Source organism: Felis catus, chromosome B4 (assembly GCF_018350175.1).
Source record: "Felis catus isolate Fca126 chromosome B4, F.catus_Fca126_mat1.0, whole genome shotgun sequence".
In the NCBI taxonomy this organism is placed as follows: Eukaryota; Metazoa; Chordata; class Mammalia; order Carnivora; family Felidae; genus Felis; species Felis catus.
This window is the reverse complement of record NC_058374.1, coordinates 49,987,221-50,007,862: the sequence shown is the minus strand read 5'-3', so window position 1 is coordinate 50,007,862 and position 20,642 is coordinate 49,987,221. Positions and strand designations below refer to the sequence as shown.

General features: G+C 36.3%; 1 protein-coding gene across 1 annotated transcript in view; it reads left to right on the top strand.

Annotated features, from left to right (window-relative positions):
* Window positions 1-20,642, top strand: part of SLC15A5 (solute carrier family 15 member 5) — a 91,176-nt gene that overhangs the window by 27,983 nt on the left and 42,551 nt on the right. The window contains 2 exon segments of the mRNA XM_003988456.6: window positions 2,730-2,950; window positions 7,178-7,364. Of these exon segments, the coding sequence (XP_003988505.2) occupies window positions 2,730-2,950; window positions 7,178-7,364 (408 nt within the window).

The following is a 20,642-nucleotide window of genomic DNA, read 5'->3' as shown; positions in this document are numbered from 1 at the left end:
CGGGGCTCAAACCCACAAACTGTGAGATCATGACCGGAGCCAAAGTTGGATGCTTAACCAACTGAGCCACCCGGGCGCCCCAGTCATTTCTTGTTCTTAACCATTTTGTTTTTGTTGTTTCATATCACCCTATCAGATATAATTTTACTTGTTTAAATAAATTCATTTTTCAAAGTGTGTATTCAGTGGAAGCCAGTGCTACTCAAAGCCTTGCCCTCGGAGAAGTGCTGATCAATGAACTGTTTGTTACTGGAGTGCAACAAAATAAATATAGACACTGAGAGAAAACATGTAGGAATATTTACAGAAAGTTAGATTTTATGTCTGTTGAATGTAATAATAAAAATATCAGGATTTATATTTTATATGTCTTTGTTTTATTCTTTAGGTATTCCATTTTATTATATTTTAAAAATGTATTGACCATAATAGTTGAGACTTTTTTTAAAAACCTTTTTTAACACAACTAGTTTAAGAAGCAATAATCTAAACTACTTCTCCTTAGAAATAATATGCGGGGCACCTGGGTGGCTCAATCGGTTGACCATTCGACCTCAGCTCAGGTCATGATCTTGTAGTTCATGAGTTCAAGTCCCATATCGGGAGGGCTGCTGTCAGCACAGAGCCTGCTTCAGACGCTCTGCTCCCCTCTCTTTCTGCCTTTCCCTCACTTGCACCCTCTAACTCTTAAAAATGAAAAAAAAATAGAAATGATAAAGATATTTAACTGTTTAATAATACTGCAGGTATCAACTTACCATGCATTAAGAGCAGATGCAAGCTTATCTCGCAACAGATAGTGACTTACTTAAACAAAAAAGGAATAATGAGTTCAAAACGTATGTAATGTAATTTCCTGAATTTAAAAAATAGAAAATTAGGGAGAATATTTTTGGAAATACTCTTTCTTCTTGTGAATAGTTATCACTTCATCATAAAGCCTATTTGAAAGCATAGAACATGTTGGATTAATGCCAGTAATAACCCTACTATCTGCACAGCACTGTTTTGTAAAAGGTGAGCAGAGAACAGGTTGATGAGCAACAGAGGCGAGATCACAAGGGAATGTCAGGGAGTTAAGCCTCCTCACCCAGAACTGTTCAAATTCAGTCTTCAGGCTGTTCATCAAGACATTCTCAGCTCTCGTCTTACTAAAATCTTAACTCAACTAATTGAAATAGCTAGGAAAGTCTCATAATAGAGCACTTCTTCCTGCAATAATAAAAAGATGTCCCTGTTCTTTCCTAAGAGACACAACCACTCACAGGTGCTTCTGTCCCCTTGGCCCTCTCAGTCCCTGGGCTTTCATCTGTGTCTGGCAATAGTGACTACAGATATGAGCTCATAGGAGATGCAATTATTCCGACATACTTCCACTTGACCTCAACACACTTCACAGAGGCCACCAAAGAGCCACTGCTGTAATCATTCTTGGTCACTACCAATTTGGGCTGGATTTGATTCAGTGACTTAGAGGTTAAAGGTTCCATATTCAATTACCAGGCCCCCAGCTTCCTCAATTAATCAAAGCCTGACATAATAGGTCTATTACAACTCTTAAAAGAGACCAAATCAATATAATCACTCTATAACCATAAAAAGAAATATTAATAAATATTCTTTATTTAAATATAAAAACCAGTACTCTATGGCATTTAAATGAATTTGGTTAGAACGTATTTCATCTAGCATTTTATTGTGGGAAACTTGAACATAAACAAAATGACAATCAAACTATACTCTGAGTTTTTATAGCGGCCTTCTTGGGAGAAACTCAAACATTTTTACATTTATTATATCATTTATCCCTCAACCATGGTTTGGTGTCTATGTAATTTGTGGAAGGGTTTATTTGGTCAAGGGAGTACTATGAAAAATTGTAACAATTATGATGGTGCACTGAATTGCTAACTAAACGGAGGGGAGTGGGGGGAGGGGGAGTAGTCTCTTATCCGTTTTGTATCAGGAAGTCCTAATGGAGTCAAAGAAAAGGTGGAATCTGAAAGATCATAAAAAAAAAAAAAGCAACAATGAGGTTGCAAATCACGAGCAGTAAGTGACTGCTAACATCTGAAGCAATAAAATGCTTCTGATGCCAAAGTGACAGCCATATAAACCCAGAGGAAACTACTGGAAAAGTCAAAAGCCAGCTAATCCAATCTGAACTTTTAGTGACACTATCAACATGTATAAAGTCATTTGAAGGGTTCAAAGTTTAACCTTACATCTGAAATTCAAGGATAAAGTCAAAGCAGAGAATACATTTTGCTTCATTTCCATGTCAAAATAAGAAACCACCCTCTACCTGACAAGTGAGGATTATTTATATAAGAGTTTATATTAAAAAAATAGTAATAGTTCTTTGTGTTAAGGCTGTAAAAGAAAGTTCTGGTTGTCTTATTCATTAATGAGTTAGACTTCTAAGAGATTGTGGAATTTCTTACTTTGGTGTTTTATTTTGTCACCTTTCTTCCCTTTTTAGTATGTTCCCATTGATCTTACCTTTTTCATTTTTTACATCAGCTGTCAAGCACCACCTTGGGCTGGTCACCAGGATGCCAGAACCCTTGTCAGAAGCTTGTTCCTTTGAATTCAGCCCCTTGAGTGCTAAAACCTTCTCGCTCACTTTACTGCCCTTCATCCTTGCAATTGTCATCTTTCTGATTGACATCTTGGAAAATTGAAGAACAATTCCTTTACTAATACATAACATTTCAAATTCATTGCAGGCTACTCCCTCCTGACAACCTTTGGGGTGTTTGTTAATGCACTGAAAACATGCTGTCTGCAATCTTGCCGTCTTGCCAGAGATGTGACCAGCTGGTTAGACCACGCCAAGAAAAAAAATGGTGGTTGCTACAGTGAGCTTCACGTGGAAGATACAAAATTTTTCTTCACCTGTCTCCCTCTCCTCATTTTTCAGCTCCTTTACAGAATATGCATCATGCAGGTAAGGAGGGGTAATTAATATTGCCCCCAAAACAATAAAATGATTGCATGTGAACCTTACCAGTAACTATTTTCATCCCAACAAGCTCTTCTCATATACTTTGTCAGGCAGTTATCCCATAAATGCTTCTCATCATTACGGCTCTAATTTGAAGAGACAAGTGGGGTCAGGCAGAGGTATACCTGAGGAGAACCTAGTATGTAAAACTAGAAATGTCTTCCAGAAATTGTGGACGATATTTCGGAGTGCACAGTCACAAGGCATAAGAGCAATGCATGAAAAAATGAAATCTATGGGCAATCCCCCCCCCCCTTTTTTTAACCAAAGGTTTTGCCTTCCTCCTTCATTAAACCTTTAAAAGCCAGTACTCACATGTAGCTAACTTGACTGATTGAAGTACCACCTCCACTGTACTCTTAAGTACATGTGCTAATGAACAAGTGATTCTTTGCCCACCCACCCTTAGTTCCTTGGTGATTCAGTCCCTATGCGGTGGAGAAATGAGAGGGAAAAACAGCAAGGCCAAAGTACCTTTTATAAATATATGTGATAAAAAATAATTCCAATGTGATAATGGTCAAAGACTAACTTTCTTAGGAAGAAATATAAATGATTATAAACTCTTTGAAGAAATTCAGGACTATATTTGCTGTCAGCCCACAACTTGAAATTTAAATGGCTAATGATCTGAGTTATATTCATAAATCCTAGAGCAATAGAGCTGAAAAGAAACTTAGAGACTAATTTACTCAACTACTTCGTTTGTTGAAGAAAAACTGACGCTCAGTAAAATTAAGCGATTTTTGGAAGGGATGGCTAAGTCACACAATTATGAAAGGAAAAACAAATCTACCTGCTGGCTCTTAGTATAATGCTTGCTCTAATAGACTAGGGGTCAGCAAATTACTGCCTGCAGGCCAAATCCAGCCCACCGCTTTTTTTTTTTTGCAAGATAAAATTTTTTTCTATGCAAGATAAAATGGTTTTTATATTTTCATATGCTTGAAAAAAATAAAAAGAAAAAAACTATTTTATGACTCATGAAAATTCTATCAAATTCAAGATTCAGGGTCAATAAATAAAGTTTTATTTGAACTCAGCCATTCTATGTCTCCTTATGTACGAAGCAGCAGGGTCCAGTGGTTGCAATAGAATCAGTATGTGGAAATTTTTTCTGTCTGGCCCTTTGCAAAAAGTTTCCCAAGAACCCTTGCTGTAAACAATACATGAAAGCTAAGTTGATTTAGTAGATTCAGCCTCCCTCCTGACTCCACAGTAGGAACTAGCACAAAAAGACAAAAATATTACCAATATAAATGATCATTAATATCATATACATCTTAAAATGATAAAATTAATAATAAGTACAAAATTACTAAGTGGTCCATAGCTAGCCTCAAACCTTCTATGCAATCAGCACAAATTTATCTTCATAACGCAGCGACACTTGATTTTTTTTATTAAATTCAAGCCTTTTTTGCAAACTGACATAATTTTTTAATCTGACAAAAATTACCATATATTTCAATAAACCAACCTTTAACTATCTCACTAAATCTAGAAGCCCAGTTATTGATCACCTATATGTGTCACAGCTCCTAAAAGATGACATCATAGTATCTCATTTAATTCCCACAGCAAGTTTACGACGGCTAATATTATGATGTTAAATCTGAGGCTCAGAGACATTAAGTAACTTGCACCTTGCTTACAGTCACCCTACTAAAAATGGCATGTCAACTCAGGGCTGGGATCAACAACCACACTTTGCTGTTCCCCACAATGCCTCCCTTGCAGCCGGGTTAAAAATCCCTGACACAGACGTACAGGTGCCAAAATTATACACAGTAATATTATGCCAGAAAGTTTTTTCAAAAAAGTTTAGAATGTATTTCTCAAGGGAGGCAGAGGAAACTTCCAATGGGACAGGCTGAAATTAGATTTTTACCTTCAGATGAAATAATCACCAGCATAAAGGCGATCAAAGCACCAAGAATAAAACATCCTCAAATTCCATATTTTAAATTTAGTAGCCATTATTGACCTTCAGTTCCAAGACATACATTTAAAATATGTTGATATTAAGGCTCATGATGTTGCCATTTGACATTACTGGCCACTCAAAGGTGAAAATGAATCTCTATTGACAGCAATTATTTCTGAATACTCAGAGGCTTGTATGAAATAAAAGTATTTAAAATTTTAAAAGGGGATGATTTCAGAACTTGAGGCAGAAGCAGAAATGATTTCAAGCTTTCAAGACACTGGAGCCTTTTCTTAAATTAGGCAATATATTAATATTGCTTCACTAAAGATTAATAGTACATTCACCACATTATTAAGTTAACAGGTTTCTGTGTCTGTGATTCATGCCGATAATAACTTTATTCCTATTAACAATAATTCTCATTTGAAATCAGTAACAGAAACTTCCAAGTTATGCTGGGAGCCTTTCAGTCTTAGAGCCGATCTGCTGCCAGCATTTTTTTTTTAAAACATCTTTCATTTTCCTCTGATTGGGGGATACGTGCTTAATAATTTTATTAAACTAGGGCAGAGCTAGCTAATTTTTCCCTTCAGTCTTGCCATCTGAATTCAACCAAAGCAATCTTTGTTTATAATCCTAAAGGTCAAATTAAAGATTGGAAGATAAATTATCACCAGGACAAATTTTATAGAGATTGAAAGAATGTCCCTGAAAATACGGTCCATTCCTGGGTTTAGGCAGTTAACGTTGCAATAGGCTCGTTTTACAAGCGGTGGGCTCGTTAACAGCTGCACTTATGACTCTGACTCTTCTGCCCTCTGAAATAGTGCAATTGATAACAGAGAAGGAGTCAGTGAAAGTTTCAAACAGGAAGTTATCATTCGGGTATTTGAGTAGTGCTGTTCTCCCAACACAGCGATAAGGCAGAACTCTTACTGCAGTGAATGCACGGCCAGAAAAAAGGTTTGGAGAATCCATTTCTTAAGGACAAGATTTGGGGTGACTTCCTCTCCAAGCCACTTAGCAGCTTTGTGTTCCAGTGGGAATTAAAGAAATACTATGCACTATGAATGATAATAGTGAGTGATTGCAACAAAGTTCACAAACTAGAAAAGTGAAGAGACGCCCTCTTTCCTGTGACACTGTGCTTATTAACAAGAGGTTTGGAACATGTGAACAGGCTCCAAGTTAGGGTTAGGCTTTCAGTGAAAATTGTTAGTTATTTAAAATTTTTTTTAGTGTTTATTTATTTTTCAGAGAGAGACAGAGACAGAGCATGAGCAGGGGAGGGGCAGAGAGAGAGGGAGACACAGAATCCGAAGCAGGCTCCAGGCTCTGAGCTGCCAGCACAGAGTCCGACGCGGGGCTCGAACTCATGAACCGTGAGATCATGACCCCAGCTGAAATCGGACACTTAACCAACTAAGCCACCCAGGTGTCCCAGGGTTATTCTAAAAACGAAGAAATTCGGACACTACACTGAGTGTTTGGGATGGGGTAGAAGTTTTCTTTGTTTTTGCTTTTTGGTTTTTGGGGGTTTTGTTTGTGTTTTCATTTCTTATCTGCTAGTTTATTATGCAGATCTTTTTCATGCAGCTCCCTTTGTGGTCCTCCAGTGTCACATACTTAGTTTAAAACGAGAGTGTAAACACAAGTATATATTTTTTCTCTTTTTTTGTGTTCTCTTCTCATTGTAGAAGTGAAACCAATCCAAGGAACCCACAAAGACAACCTGCTACGAGTGCTGTGTTTCCACCCTGGGCCCCTCTTCTTAGTAAAAATCATTCCTATCTATTTTGTCACCAAACTACATGCTATTTGAAGGATTTTTTTTTCTAGCCCCCAATTTTTTTCATCAGGTTAAAAAGAAACATCCTAAATACTTTCTACTGGTTTTTAGTTTGTTGTTTGGGAAAAAAAGTCTATTTGTTTATATGCAAAATTATATATTTTTTATACGTCATTTGATTTCTTATGTGTCATCCTAAGCACTTTCCATAGGAGAAGAAGTTAGACTGAAGGACAAAAGCTTCCTCCATAAAGAATCAGTAGTATTGCCAAAGACTAAATAGAACTCATACTGCCTTTTCTCAGCTCATAGGTGGGACGTTGAAGATCTGGGGAACATCCAGCTCATCTGCGCCAGAGTATGTGCAAGGGGCAAGGACATCATCTGCAGGATGCTGTCTGCAAAGTTAAATCACTATCTTGATGCCAGTTCCTTTCCCCCTCAAATACAGATTCCTTCAGGATATTATGTGCAGACCATGAATTCTAACCTGAATTTGGATGGATTTCTCCTGCCAATTGCAGCAATGAATGTCGTCAGCATTCTCCCACTACTAATTCTGGCTCCTTTTATGGAGTATTTCAGTACCTACCTCTTTCCGTCTAAGAGAGATGGATCATTTCTGTTGGCATGCATTAGTAAGTACAACTGACCATCTCAGGTGAATTGTTTGCAACTTTGTAAAATAAACAACACTCTGCTAAGGTCTAAGCTAGCTATATGTTGTGGAGTGGAGACTGATTTTGACAAATTGGGAGGAAAGTGAATACGAGAGTCATAACATGCAGCTTCTCAAGTCTCTCTGCGGACATCAGTGCCCCATTTTCTTCCCATCCTTTTATACCTCCTCAGAGGACACAGCTGATATAAAGGCATGGTGAAACTTCCAAGACCACCGAATGGCCAGTCTTTCCTCAATTGAGGCGGTCTTTATTTCTAAATCGGTGCTGGCTATGTTTTTAAAACTTAACACAGGAAGGGGTGCCTGGGTGGCTCAGTCAGTTAAGTGTTCAACTCTTGACTTTGGGTCAGGTCATGATCTCACAGTTTGTGAGTTCAAGCCCTGCACTGGGCTCTCTGCTGTCAGCACAGAGCCTGCTTTGGGCCTTCTGTCTCCCTCTCTCATTCCCCTCCCCCCCCCCATGCTCGTTCATGCTCTCTCTCTCTCTCAACCTCTCTCTCAAAACTAAATAGTTAAAATTATTTAATTAATTAACAAACAAGCTTTAAAAAATTAACACAGGTAATGAAACCCAAAAATAATGTCTGGCTGAACTTGGGAGGCATTAGCCTGTGAACCAGTAGCAAAATTTCCTAAAGATTAGTACTGTGACTCACAGTTTCTCATAACACTTATTCAAATAGTAAGGTATATAGCAATAATTTTCAAACATTTTTTTCCAGTTTTATTGATCTTCCAGCTCACTTGACATATAAGATTGTGTAAATTTGAGGTGCGCAATGTAATGATTTGATACATTGATATATTGCAAAGCGTTTACCGCAATAAGGTTAGTTAACTCATCCTTTACCTCACATTACTGCTGCTTTCTTGTTGTTATGGTGAGAACACTAAAGTTCTACTCTCATTTTTTATTTTTTTTAATTTTTTTTTCAACGTTTATTTATTTATTTATTTATTTATTTTTGGGACAGAGAGAGACAGAGCATGAACGGGGGTGGGGCAGAGAGAGAGGGAGACACAGAATCGGAAACAGGCTCCAGGCTCTGAGCCATCAGCCCAGAGCCTGACGCGGGGCTCGAACTCACAGACCGCGAGATGGTGACCTGGCTGAAGTCGGACGCTTTAACCGACTGCGCCACCCAGGCGCCCCACTACTCTCATTTTTTAAAGTGAAAAAAAATTAGGTTATCTTACCCAGAACACAATCAGTAGAACCATAAAACAAAATTTCTCCGACTGCAGTGGGAGAGAAGGAGATGAAGACCGTTTGGATCACACTCTCCTCTGCCTTGCTCCTGTCCCTCAAGCACTGCCATGAAACAGGAAGAGGCATTGGTACAGCAAAACCAGGCTGAACCCCAGAACAGGAGATCTGGGTCTCAGCCTGTGCTCTGTGGCTAAGCTAGACGTGGGCGACCTTGAAAATCCACTTAACCTTTCTTGTCCTCTAGTTTACTTCTTTCGTTCACTGAGGGGCATATCCTCCATAAATTTGGGGTCCCTTTGTTCTGGAAGACTTTCAGAATCACTCTGAATGACATCAGTGCCTGAAGCATATCCTGACACATAGTGAAAGTTCTATAAATGTTAACTAGTATTGAATCATCATGTGTAGGGGACAGGCCTAATTGGTGGGCATAAACAGAAAGCAAAAGCACTTTAAACTCTTAAGAAATATCATGTGATGGTAACCTAATGTTTTAGTGTCTACTTAAGAAATAACTCCATTGAACTACTCAGGGTCAGGCATCTAGAAGATTCTCTTCTCTTGGTTAACCTATTTTTATTAATAATTCTTCCTCTTTAGAGATCAGTGGAGACCATGCAGCCTTTTAGTAATCCGTTACTATATTTTTCAGCTGTTTCTCTGTTTGTAGAAGTTACTTTTAGGGAGCACGCTTCCTGTTATTTACCAAAGCCATCGACAAGATCACTTCAGATCACATGTCAAGGTAGATTTGTAATTTACCTTGGTTTATTTTGTTATCTCCAGTTATAGAGGCCTTTAGCAAATAACCTTTTTTTGATTTAGTTCTTAAGAGGCGAACCCCAACATTATTTATTGTAATAGGTTTAGGCAAACTATACATCTTAATAGGTTTTGACAATCCTTAAATCTTAAAAAGTGCTTTTTGGTTTGCCAATGTAGAAATTCCAAAACCAATATTTAGTGAATGCCCAACACTATTTCAAGATAAAACAAGAAACAAGAGATTGTACATACCTTCAGCAAGTACACTATTAAAACAGAATGAATACAGGACAAAATGGGGATAAATTTAATTTGCAAAATGCCAAAAACTTTGGCAGTCTTGTCTAGTATAACGTAAAACCAGTCTGAGCTCCCAAATTATGCTTAATTACTAATTAAAAAAATGGGCCATTTTAGGAAAATATGCTATGCAACATGGCTGAAAGAACTACGTTAGAAGTCCTTCCTGAAAATAAGATATCTTAAATTCATTTTAAATATGAGCAAATTTCTCTTGGACAATTCTCTACTCTTGCATATTTAATCATGTCTATTCTTTAAAAAGGGTATGTTTTTTATGGATGGAGGAAAGTTAGGCAGAGTTATCTAACATATCTCATGTATATGAACTAAATATTCCCCTTCAAGATTGGTAGCAGACTTGTTGGATGGGAAAAAAGGAAAAACTAGACTCATTAAAAAAAAAAAAAACAACTAAGATATGTTCCTTTGAGTACAGCATACTGAATTCAGTTGTTTCTAAGCCAGGCTCCATTCATTTGTTCATTTACATACTTGTTCATTTATTTGCATAATATTTTGCTATGGGAGTATAAAAAAAGTGTGATGATATGCATTTTTTAAAACTAGATGTTTGCTGAAGTTCTCCATATTTCTGCTTATGATTATGGAAGATTAACAAGTTTTATCAGGACATACAAGCACAAGTCTTGGGTACATTTTTTTGTGGTAATATACATAACTGAGTTAGTCTAATATCAAAATTTCCTTTCACTTTAAACCCAAGTTCCTTGAAAATGTGAGTGAAATATATAAGTACATCCATTGTGAACAAATATGTATGGGTTCCTAATTTGAACCTAGGCACTTCCTATACCTATCCCATTTAGCCTCATGATAACCCGTAATTTAATAAATCAAGAGTCTCAAAGAGAGTAAGTTCCATTTGAATTCAAGTCTTCTAATTCTAAGGCCATTGCATTATTATTATTATTATTATTATTGTTATTATTATTCTACTTACAAGCTATAAATGACTGCTAGATTATAGTAGTTACATTACCATTGTTAATTTGGAATCCTTACTGCTATTTCTAATTAAGGCTGTGATATGAATGAAAAAAATCCTTTCATCACTACAACGGGCAGTTATTGCTTAGACACCCCACTCTCTTCCACATCCAGTCATTCCCCTTAAAGGGACTGTCCTACTGAAAGAGGCAGATGGTACAGACAGTGCAGATGCCTCATGTTTGACGTGGATCATCACAGCCCAGGACAAGGGTGAGGGACGGGGAAATCTCAGTTGGTCAAGCTAGAAATTTAATAAAGGAAAAAAATAAACTTACTTTCTCTATCTAGCTCATAAACAATGCAACGAAAGAAGGGTTTCTGACTCAAGATACGACAGTCTTGAGTTTATCACCTACAGCCATCAAAAAGTATATCACAGTACTAACAATAAAAAAAAATCGCCAACCCTTCCAGAACTGTGAAAAGCAAAGGCTTGATATGCTCTGAGTTTTATCTTCCTAATATCTTCCTCTGTATCTTCCTAACACGACATGTGAGCAGATGTATCTGTTTAAAAGTCAACCTTAATTTACCTAAAATCTAAAATCAGGGATATTGTGATTTATCCTCGTCATAATTGGACGTACTTCATTTTAGCCTTTTTCAGTTCAAAAATGTTTACACTGTGAGTATTTCCTTTCCTTAGCATTAATTAAAATCCTGCAGTATGTGGTATTTAGTAGTTAGTGCTGACATACACAAGTATTAATCTGACTAAAATTAGCCTAATTAAGATTGTTATTAAGTCTTACATAAAGCAGAAGTGTGCAACACAGTAGGTAGCAATTATCTTGGCTTTTAAATAACATTTAATTTGAAATGTGGATGAAGTATATTCAAATATCTCCCAGACCTTCCTCCTTAAAATAAAAACTTGAAAATTCAAATTAACTCCAAGTCCTTTATGATGTAGGGACAGCCAAGGTTTTGGTCACTTTTTACATAACCAGTGACTCTACTTGTTCTAATAATTAGCAGTGATAAAAGACTCCTTTTCTGACTGGAGCCAAAGCGCTTGATAAATTAAAAATTGAGTCAGGGGTCCAATCACCTTCATTGAAAGTAGGATTATTTTAGCAAGACCACATTTTTGTTGTTGTAGTTTTAGAATTGATGCATGTTTTTCAAAATAATCACAATACATACTCATTGAAAATACCTGATGAGAGGAACTGTAAATACTAAAAGAAGTAATGTATAAATATCTAGCCTGAATAATTCATTCATTCGATTGTTCATTTGTTTCATAAATGGGTGGCTCAGTCAGTTGAGCATCCGACTTTGGCCAGGTCATGATCTCACGGTTCATGAGTTTGAGCTCCACATCGGGCTCTCTGCTGACAGCTCAGAGCCTGGAGCCTGCTTCAGATTCTGTGTCTCCCTCTCTCTCTGACCCTCCCCCACTCATGCTCTGTCTCTCTCTCTCTCTCTCTCAAAAAATGAATAAACATTAAAAAAAAATTTTTTTTTAAAAACAACCCAGGGTTGTGGGATCAAGCTCCACATCAGGTGTGGAGCCTGCTTAAGATTCTCTGCCCCTCTTCCCCACTCATGCTCTCTTTCTCTCTCTAAAAAAAAAAAATAACACACATTAATGTTCTCACGTTCTTACCTTTAGAGTGGACATCAACAATGGATTATATTTGAGGTAACATAGACCATCTAATACACCATCTGAAGTGATAATTGATATCTTAATAGATACATGTGTATATCTGATCTCTATATAATGAGTTACCTGCTCCATACTTAGAAATTAAAACCCAAACTGAAGCTGAATCTCCTGAATTGAGTTCCAGTGGTCTACAGAGCAACAAAAGACACAATATGAGTAGCTCAGTTCAAATATGGGAACATACCAGTAATAGGAACAATAAATGTAAAAAACATGCCATTCTTATAGTGGGTAAGTAATATCTTCTGCAAAGGCAGAAGATACATATGACAATAAAATTATAGTTGTCTCGGTGAGAGTGGTTTCTGGACACCAGTATGTCCTCACATGAACAAATTTCTTATTCTGGAAATTTGCCAAAATCATGGATCAAGGCTCAATAGAATTTCATACACACAGTTGTGTTACATATCAGAGACTCATATATCAGACTACCCATAAAAAAAACACCCATAATTTCCTCAGTCAGTAAATTTAACTAATAACTGAAGAAACTTAACATATCTGTTTTTTAGTATTAGATTTTGCTTCAGTGTGAAATGGCAATGTTTGAATAAATTCTGACTTTCCTTTATTTCATTGTTGTCTAATTTGGAAAATTATTACATGGCAGGATAATAGAATAAACCATAAGAGCTTCAAGACTCTTATGGACTTGTCTACAACCACACAGCCAATATTAAAACATACATTATTTATCTGAATATAATATCTCCTTTGGAACCATGTGCTTTATCTTGTAAATACAGATCTGCTAGAAGTTTTAAATGTGTACATTCTGATAAACTGCACTGTGCTTCAGACGAGTTATGATCTCATACAAGTTAAGAATAAAATGGAATGGATTAAATTTAGGTTAGAATCAAACTTTGAATTTTAAGAAAGTCATTTTTCACTAGCATCAGAGAGCAGTGGCAAATAAAAAGCAAATGTAGTTATCTAGATCCTTCAGGTAGAAATATGCTTTGCCCTAAAATATCTGGGTAAATGAGTTAAATATTTGTGTTTTGCTCAAAATTGTCTGGAGAACCGTCTTTCATTGGATTTTGCTACATTAGGTCTCATAGTGCTTTATGCTAGAGTCATACTTCTCAAAATTTAATGTGTACTGGCATCTCTGAGGTTCTTATTTAAACACAGATCTGATTCAGTCCTTCTAGGGTGGAGCTGGAGATTCTGTGTGTCTAGCAAGTTCCCAAGTAATACCAAGTGCTGCTGGCCAGAGACTACTCTTTGAGTATCAAGGACAGAGAAAGAGACCAAAAGACCACTCTGTTGTGCTTCATGCCTGTGTACAGGGAGCAGGAGCCCAGGGAAAACTGCCCCAATTTCTCGTCAGGCCAGAGTAGACAATAAAAGCTGATGACTAATCCAGGGCCAAATCTGGCCCACCATTTGTTTTTACACTGCCTGCAAACTAAGAATTATTTTCACAGATGAACATTTGCTATTCATCTCATGATAAGAAACAATGACATTTAAAAAATTTTTAATGTTTATTTATTTATTTTGTGAGAGAGAGACAGAGAGCAGGGGAGGGGAAGAAAGAAAGAGAGAGAGAGAGAGAGAGAGAGAGAGAGAGAGAGAGAGAGAGAGGATCCCAAGCAGGCTTCACGCTGTCAACACAGAGCTCAAAGCAGGGCTCAAACTCACAAACCATGAAATCGTGACCTGAGCTGAAATCAAGAGTCAGACGCTTAACTGACTAAGCCACCAGGTGCCCTAAGAAATGATAACTAAACACCAATTAAGTGAAATTCCATCACCTCCCCAAAAGAATTATTATTTTGAATTTCATCAATAGAAAATTTGTAGAAACATATTCTATCTCTTATTGCAGACGTATCTCCAAAATTTTGCCCTTTGCCTTACAAAATCTAAAATGTTTATTACTGAGCCTTTACAGAAAAAAATTGCTAATATCTTGTCTAAGCTATTGCCTCTAATGTTATAAACTTTTCTGAATACAATATAACCTTTTTTACATAGTACAAGGAGATAACCAAAAAAAGAGCAGTGAGGGGGCGGACATGATGTTTTTTTCTCTGGATGATCCTAAATTAGTGAAGATGAAGGGTATCATAGAAGATTCTCATAGAATTCAAATTCTAAAACAAGAAAGTTTGAAAACTTATTCTTACCTACCTCAACACTTTCTTTACAGTTGACATGATTATCATGGACAATATAATTCGTGCAATTTGAACAACTGAATTTTTATGTAATGCCTGAACATACATGCATTAGTTTGCTATAGCTGCCATAACAAAATACCACAGGTGGCTTATTAAGGTGGCTTAAATAACAGAAATTTTTTTCTCACAGTTCTGGATGGTAAAAGTCCAAGATCAAGGTGTAGGAAGATTTGGTTTTTCCTGAGGCCTCTATTCTTGGCTTGCAGATGGCCCTGTTCTCGATATGTCTTCATATGGCCTTTCCTCTACTCATGCACAGACATCATGTCTTTTCCTCTTCTTCTAAGGACACTAGTTTTATTGGATTAGGGCCCCACCCTTCTGACTTCTTTTAACCTTAATTAGCTCTCTAAAAACCTGTATTCAAATAGTCACATTGAAGGTTAGGACATCAACAAATGAATTTTGAAGGAACATAATTCAGTCCACGGCAATATCATATATATGTATAAAGTCATCTCTGAAATTGTGTTACATAAGCATTTCTTCCTATCTCAATGATACATAAAAAAGTGTTTCTTCTTATAGTTGAGTTTATCTTTGATTCAGGGAAACGTGTAGGTTAGTAAACAAATAATACTGAAAGCCTTATAATAGTAAGTACCGGTCTCTAGCTCTGGCTTTCTCCACCATCCAGTCAAGGTTCCCAGAGGCAGATCTTTAGGTGTTGTTTGTATAAGTTAATATTGCTAAATAATATGATTATAGAATATTTTTATTTAAATCAGCAATCAGTTTTACACACACACACACACACACACACACACACACACACACACTCATGGCAAAATCAAAGAATTAAATTGTCTTATATAAACATTTATTTTCTATATTTAAAAAGTATATGAGGGGCACCTGGGTGGCTCAGTTGGTTAAGCGTCCAACTTCAGCTCAGGTCATGATCTCACAGTTTGTGAGTCGAGCCCTGCATGGGGCTCTGTGCTGACAGTTGAGAGTCAAGCACCTGCTTCAGATCCTGTGTCTCCCTCTCTCTCTGCCCTTTCCCTGCTCATGCTCTCTCTCCCTCTCTCTCTCTCTCTCTCTCTCTCTTAAAAATAAAATAAAACACATAAAAAAATTTTTAATTATTTGTTTTTTTAAACAGCCTGGACAGGCTCTGGGCTCCTAGCTGTCAGCACAGAACCCAACATGGGGTTCAAACTCACAAACCGCGAGATCATGACCTGAGCTGAAGTCAGACACATAACCGAGTAAGCCACCCAGGTGCCCCCAAAATTGTTTTGTTAATTCTCAAACTGCTCTACCAATTTCATCATTCCATCACCAGCTTTGTCCCAGTGCTAAAACATATAAGATAATATACTAAAGGCTCTTTTTCCTCTGGTGATCTTCTCACAGACTTCTATGTCCTCATTCTGTCTTGACTGTGGCCCTTAGGAACAGCAGCATGGTGCTCTTTCTTGTTAGATTTCTAATTACCTCTTCCTCTTTCTTGACTTACTTCCTTTTTCATTACCATTTACCTTTTAGCAACTTCCTATGAAAGGTATATGGGAAGCAAGTTTTCCAAGAATTTATATGGCTTGAAAAGCCTTCTTTTTACCCTTACCCTTGATTAATTCACTGTACATAGAATTGTAGGTTGAAAAGAATTTTTCTTCAAAATTTTATTTATTTATTTTTAATTTTTTTAAGTTTACTTATTTATTTTGAGACAGAGAGAGAAAGAAAGGCAGGGAGAGGAGAGAGAGAGCAACAGAGAGAGAATCCAAGCAGGCTCCACACTCTCAGCACAGAGCCAGATGTGGGGTGGGAACCTGCAAACTATGAGACCATGACCTGAGCTGAAATCAAGAGTCCACTGCTCAACTGACTGAGCCACCCTTCTTCAGAATTTTAAAGCTATTGCTCTATTGTGATCCACACACTTGAAGGACTGTTGAAAGGCCTCGTGCCCTTCTGATGCTCTTTCCTGTGTTTATGACCTCTTTTCCTAAGTGGAGTGTTCTATCAGTGATATTCTAAGTTGCCATGTTATTGTGCCCTGGTAAAGGTCTTTTCAACCATCACACTATTCACCAGGTATTCTCATTGTTTTCTCAATCAGAGAAATTTTCTTTTCTTTTTAAAATAGAATTTCCTCTCCTTCATTTTCTCTGTATTTTTGTTTTCAACTCCTATTAATTACAATAGGTGTTGGATCCTCCTAAAATAATCCAATAAGTCTCTTTTAAAAAAAAACTTTATTGAGGTACGATTGACCCACAGAAGCTGTACATATATAAAATGGTCACAGTTTGATGAGTTTGGAGATAAGTATACGTCTATGAATCCATCACAGAATCTATGCCATACACATGTAGATCATCTCTAAAAGTTTCCTTCTGCCTTCTTTATTTATTAATTTGTAATAATAATATAAAGCATATATTAGACTTCTAAAATATATTATTTATTATGTATAATATTTATTATAGGTGATAAAATATAATTATATTTATAAAATAAAATATATAGATACTAATTATAATTTTGTGTGTGTGATAAGAATACAAGCTCTGTCTTCTTAGTAAATTTTAAGTATGCAACAGAGTATTATAAACTATAGGCACTATGCTGTATGATAGATCTCCAGGACTTCCTCACCTAGAATAACTGAAACTTTGTACCCTTTGACAAATACTTTCCCATATCTTCCTCATTCCAGACCATGGCAACTTCATTCTACACTCTGCCTCTTTAAGCTCATAGCATGATTATTTTATATTGCACATATATGTGATATTATGTAGTATTTGTCATTCTGTGTCTGGTTTATTTCACATAGTGTAATGATCTCCAGGTTCATTCACATTACACAAATGGTGGGATTTCTCTCTTTTTTAAGATTGAATAATATTCTGTTGCATGTCTATGACACATTTTCTTTATCCATTTGCCCATTCATGGACATTTAGTTTGCATCCGTGTCTTGACTATTGTGAATAATGCTGCAGTGAACATGAAAATGGAGATATCTCAAGATTCTGATTTCAATTCCTTTGGATATATACCCAGAGTTGGGATTGCTAGATCATACGGTAGTGCCTTTTTTAATTTTTGTGAATCTCCATATTGTTTTCCATAGTGGCTATACCAGTTTATTCTCCACACCCTTACCAACACTTGTTATCTTCTGTTTTTCATAATAGCTGTCTTGACTGGTGTAAGCGGATATCTCATTGTAGTTTTGGTTTGCATTTGTCTGATGATTAGTGATGTTGAGTACCTTTTAATATACCTGTTGACTTTTTCTGTCTTTGGATAAGTGTCTGATCAGTTCCTTTGCCCATTTTTAAATCAGATTATTTGAGTTTTTTGACATTGAGTTGTAGAAGTTCTCCACATATTTTGGGTTTTAAGTCTTTATCAGATACGCGGTTTGCAAATACTTTCACCCTTTTCATAGATTTCCTTTTCATTTTGTTTCCTTTGTTATGAAAAAGCTTTTTACTTTGATGTAGTCCCATTTGTCAATTTTGCTTTTTGTGTGTGTGTGTGTGTGGCTTGTGCTTTTGGTATCATGTCAAAGAAATCACCAAGACCATTGCTTTTCCTCTATATTTTCTTCTAGGAGTTTTACAGTTGCAGGTCTTATGTTTAAGTCTAATCCATTTTCATTTAATTTTTTGTGTGATATAAGATAAAGGTCAAATCTCATTTTTTCTGCAGGTGGATATTCTGTTTTCCCAATACCACATGAGACTATCTTATCCCCATTGTATATTTCTGGCACCTTTGTCAAAGATCAGATAACCACATACGCATGGGTTTATTTCTGGGTTCTCTATTCTGTTCCATTGGTCTATATGTCTGTTTTTATACCACTACCATATTGCTTTGGTTTTTGTACATTTGTAATATATTTCAAAATCAGGAAGTGTGAGGGCACCAGGGTAGTTCTTGCTTAAAATTACTTTGGCTATTTGGGGTCTTTTGTGGTTACATATGAATTTTAGAATTGTTGACTTTGGTGTCTATAAAAAAAATGTCATTGGGATTTTAATGAAGATTGAATTGAATTTGTAGATCACTTTAGGTAATATGGATATTTTAACAATATTAATTCTTCCAATCCATGAACATATGATGTCTTTCTATTTATTTATACCAACTCTAATTTTTTTGATCCATGTTTTAGAGCTTTCAGTGTATAAGTCTTTTGTCACTTTGGTTAAATTTATTCCAAAGTATTTTATTCTTTTTGTTGTTATTGTAAATGGGATCATTCTCTTAATTTCTTTTCTTTCTTTCTTTTTTTTTATTTTAGAGAAGAGAATGTGTGAGTGGGGGAGAAGGGCAGAGGGAGAGGGGGAGGGGGGAGAGAGAGAGAGAGAGAGAGAGAGAGAGAGAGAGAGAGAGAGAGTCCCAAGTAGGTTCCATGCTCAGCACAGAGCCTGACATGAGGCTCAATTCCACGACCCTGGGTTCATGATCTGAACCCAAATCAAGAGTTAGATGTTCAACCTACTGAGCCACCCAGCACCCCACTTAATTTCTTTTTCAAATAGTTCATTGTTAGTGTGTAGAAACACAAGTGATTTTTTTATGTTGATTTTGTATCATGAAACTTTACTGAACTTGTTGATTAATTCTAACAATTTGTGTGTATGTATTCTTTAGTATTTTCTACATATGAAATCAAACAAATTGTTTACTTTTTTCCTGCTTTGAATGGCTCTTATTTCTTCTTTTTGCCTAATTGTTTTGGCTAGGATTTTCAGTAATATACTGAATATCAATGGTGAGACTGGGCAAGTAAACAGTAGGAAAAAATGTTTCAGATAGAGTGAAGAGCAAAGCAAAATCTCTAAGATGGGAAAGAGTTTAAGATAGTCAAGAACAAAAAAATTGGCTGAAAAATGGTCCGAGAGGAGAAAGTAGCAAGCAATGAGAGTGAAGCGATAAGTACAAGAAAGATCATAAAGACCATGTGAAAGATTTGGGATTTCATCTTAACTGTATGGAAACCTAGAGAAGGAATTGAAGCAGAAGAGTAACATTGAATTTGCATTTATATAAGATCACCCTGAATGTTAGGTGCTTAATAGATTACAGGTGGGCAAGAGTGAAAATAGGAAGACCATTAATCATGCTATTGCACATAGTCTGGTTTCAAAATAATAATGACTTGGACTACAATGATGACAGTAGCTATGAAGAGAAGCAGGTTCATTCACAGTATATTTTCAAATAGAATCTGGATAACTTAATAATATATTTGGGAAAGACAGAGGATCCCAAATGTCTGCCTTGAGTGCATGAAGGTACTGGAAGAGATGGGGAAGAATGAAGAAGTAAGGAAAGATCAAAAGTTCTGTTTTGTGTAACCTCTTCTTTGAAAACTTCCTTTAGAGATTACCCATCTTTCTGACCTTTCTTTCAGTGGTTTTAGCTCTTTTTCTTGCCCCCAAATGCAAATATGTCTGAAGGCATTGCTTAGATGTTCTCTTCTCTCCCCAGTCATTTTTTAATTTCACCTGACCTTAAATTTCAATTCCATGTAGATGATTCATTAATCTTTATCTTTTGACTCAACCAGGCTTCTGACCTATGATTCACATTTTCAATTGTTTTCTGAGTACTCCTCTTTAAATTATTTCTTTGTATCTCCAACTCAACTCAAAATCAAATTCATGTTATGCATATCTATCATGGATCTTATTTATATTATTGGCACTATCATCTTTCTAGTCAACTGGACTCATATTCAACGTTGACATCTGCTTCTTTCTTGCTCTTGCTATGGTTTTATCAGTGGAATCTATTGAATCTTATGTTTTTATTCGCAATGTTTCCTGGAAGTGGGAGCCCTGATTATAACTCAAGCCCCTACTATACTTTATCAAGATTATTTTTTAAACTTCCTAACTATCTTCTGCCTCCACTCTCTCTCCCATCCTATGAACTAGCATGTAGCCTTTAGTAATCATCCCAAATGACAGTTATAATCATTTCACTTGTGTCTCCTATCTTCAATGATTCCATTATCTTCAGAGTAATTTAGAAATTCCTTTAAAATATATTTAATGCCTCTTATGATCTGACCTCAATCTATCTTGTCCCTTGATTCCA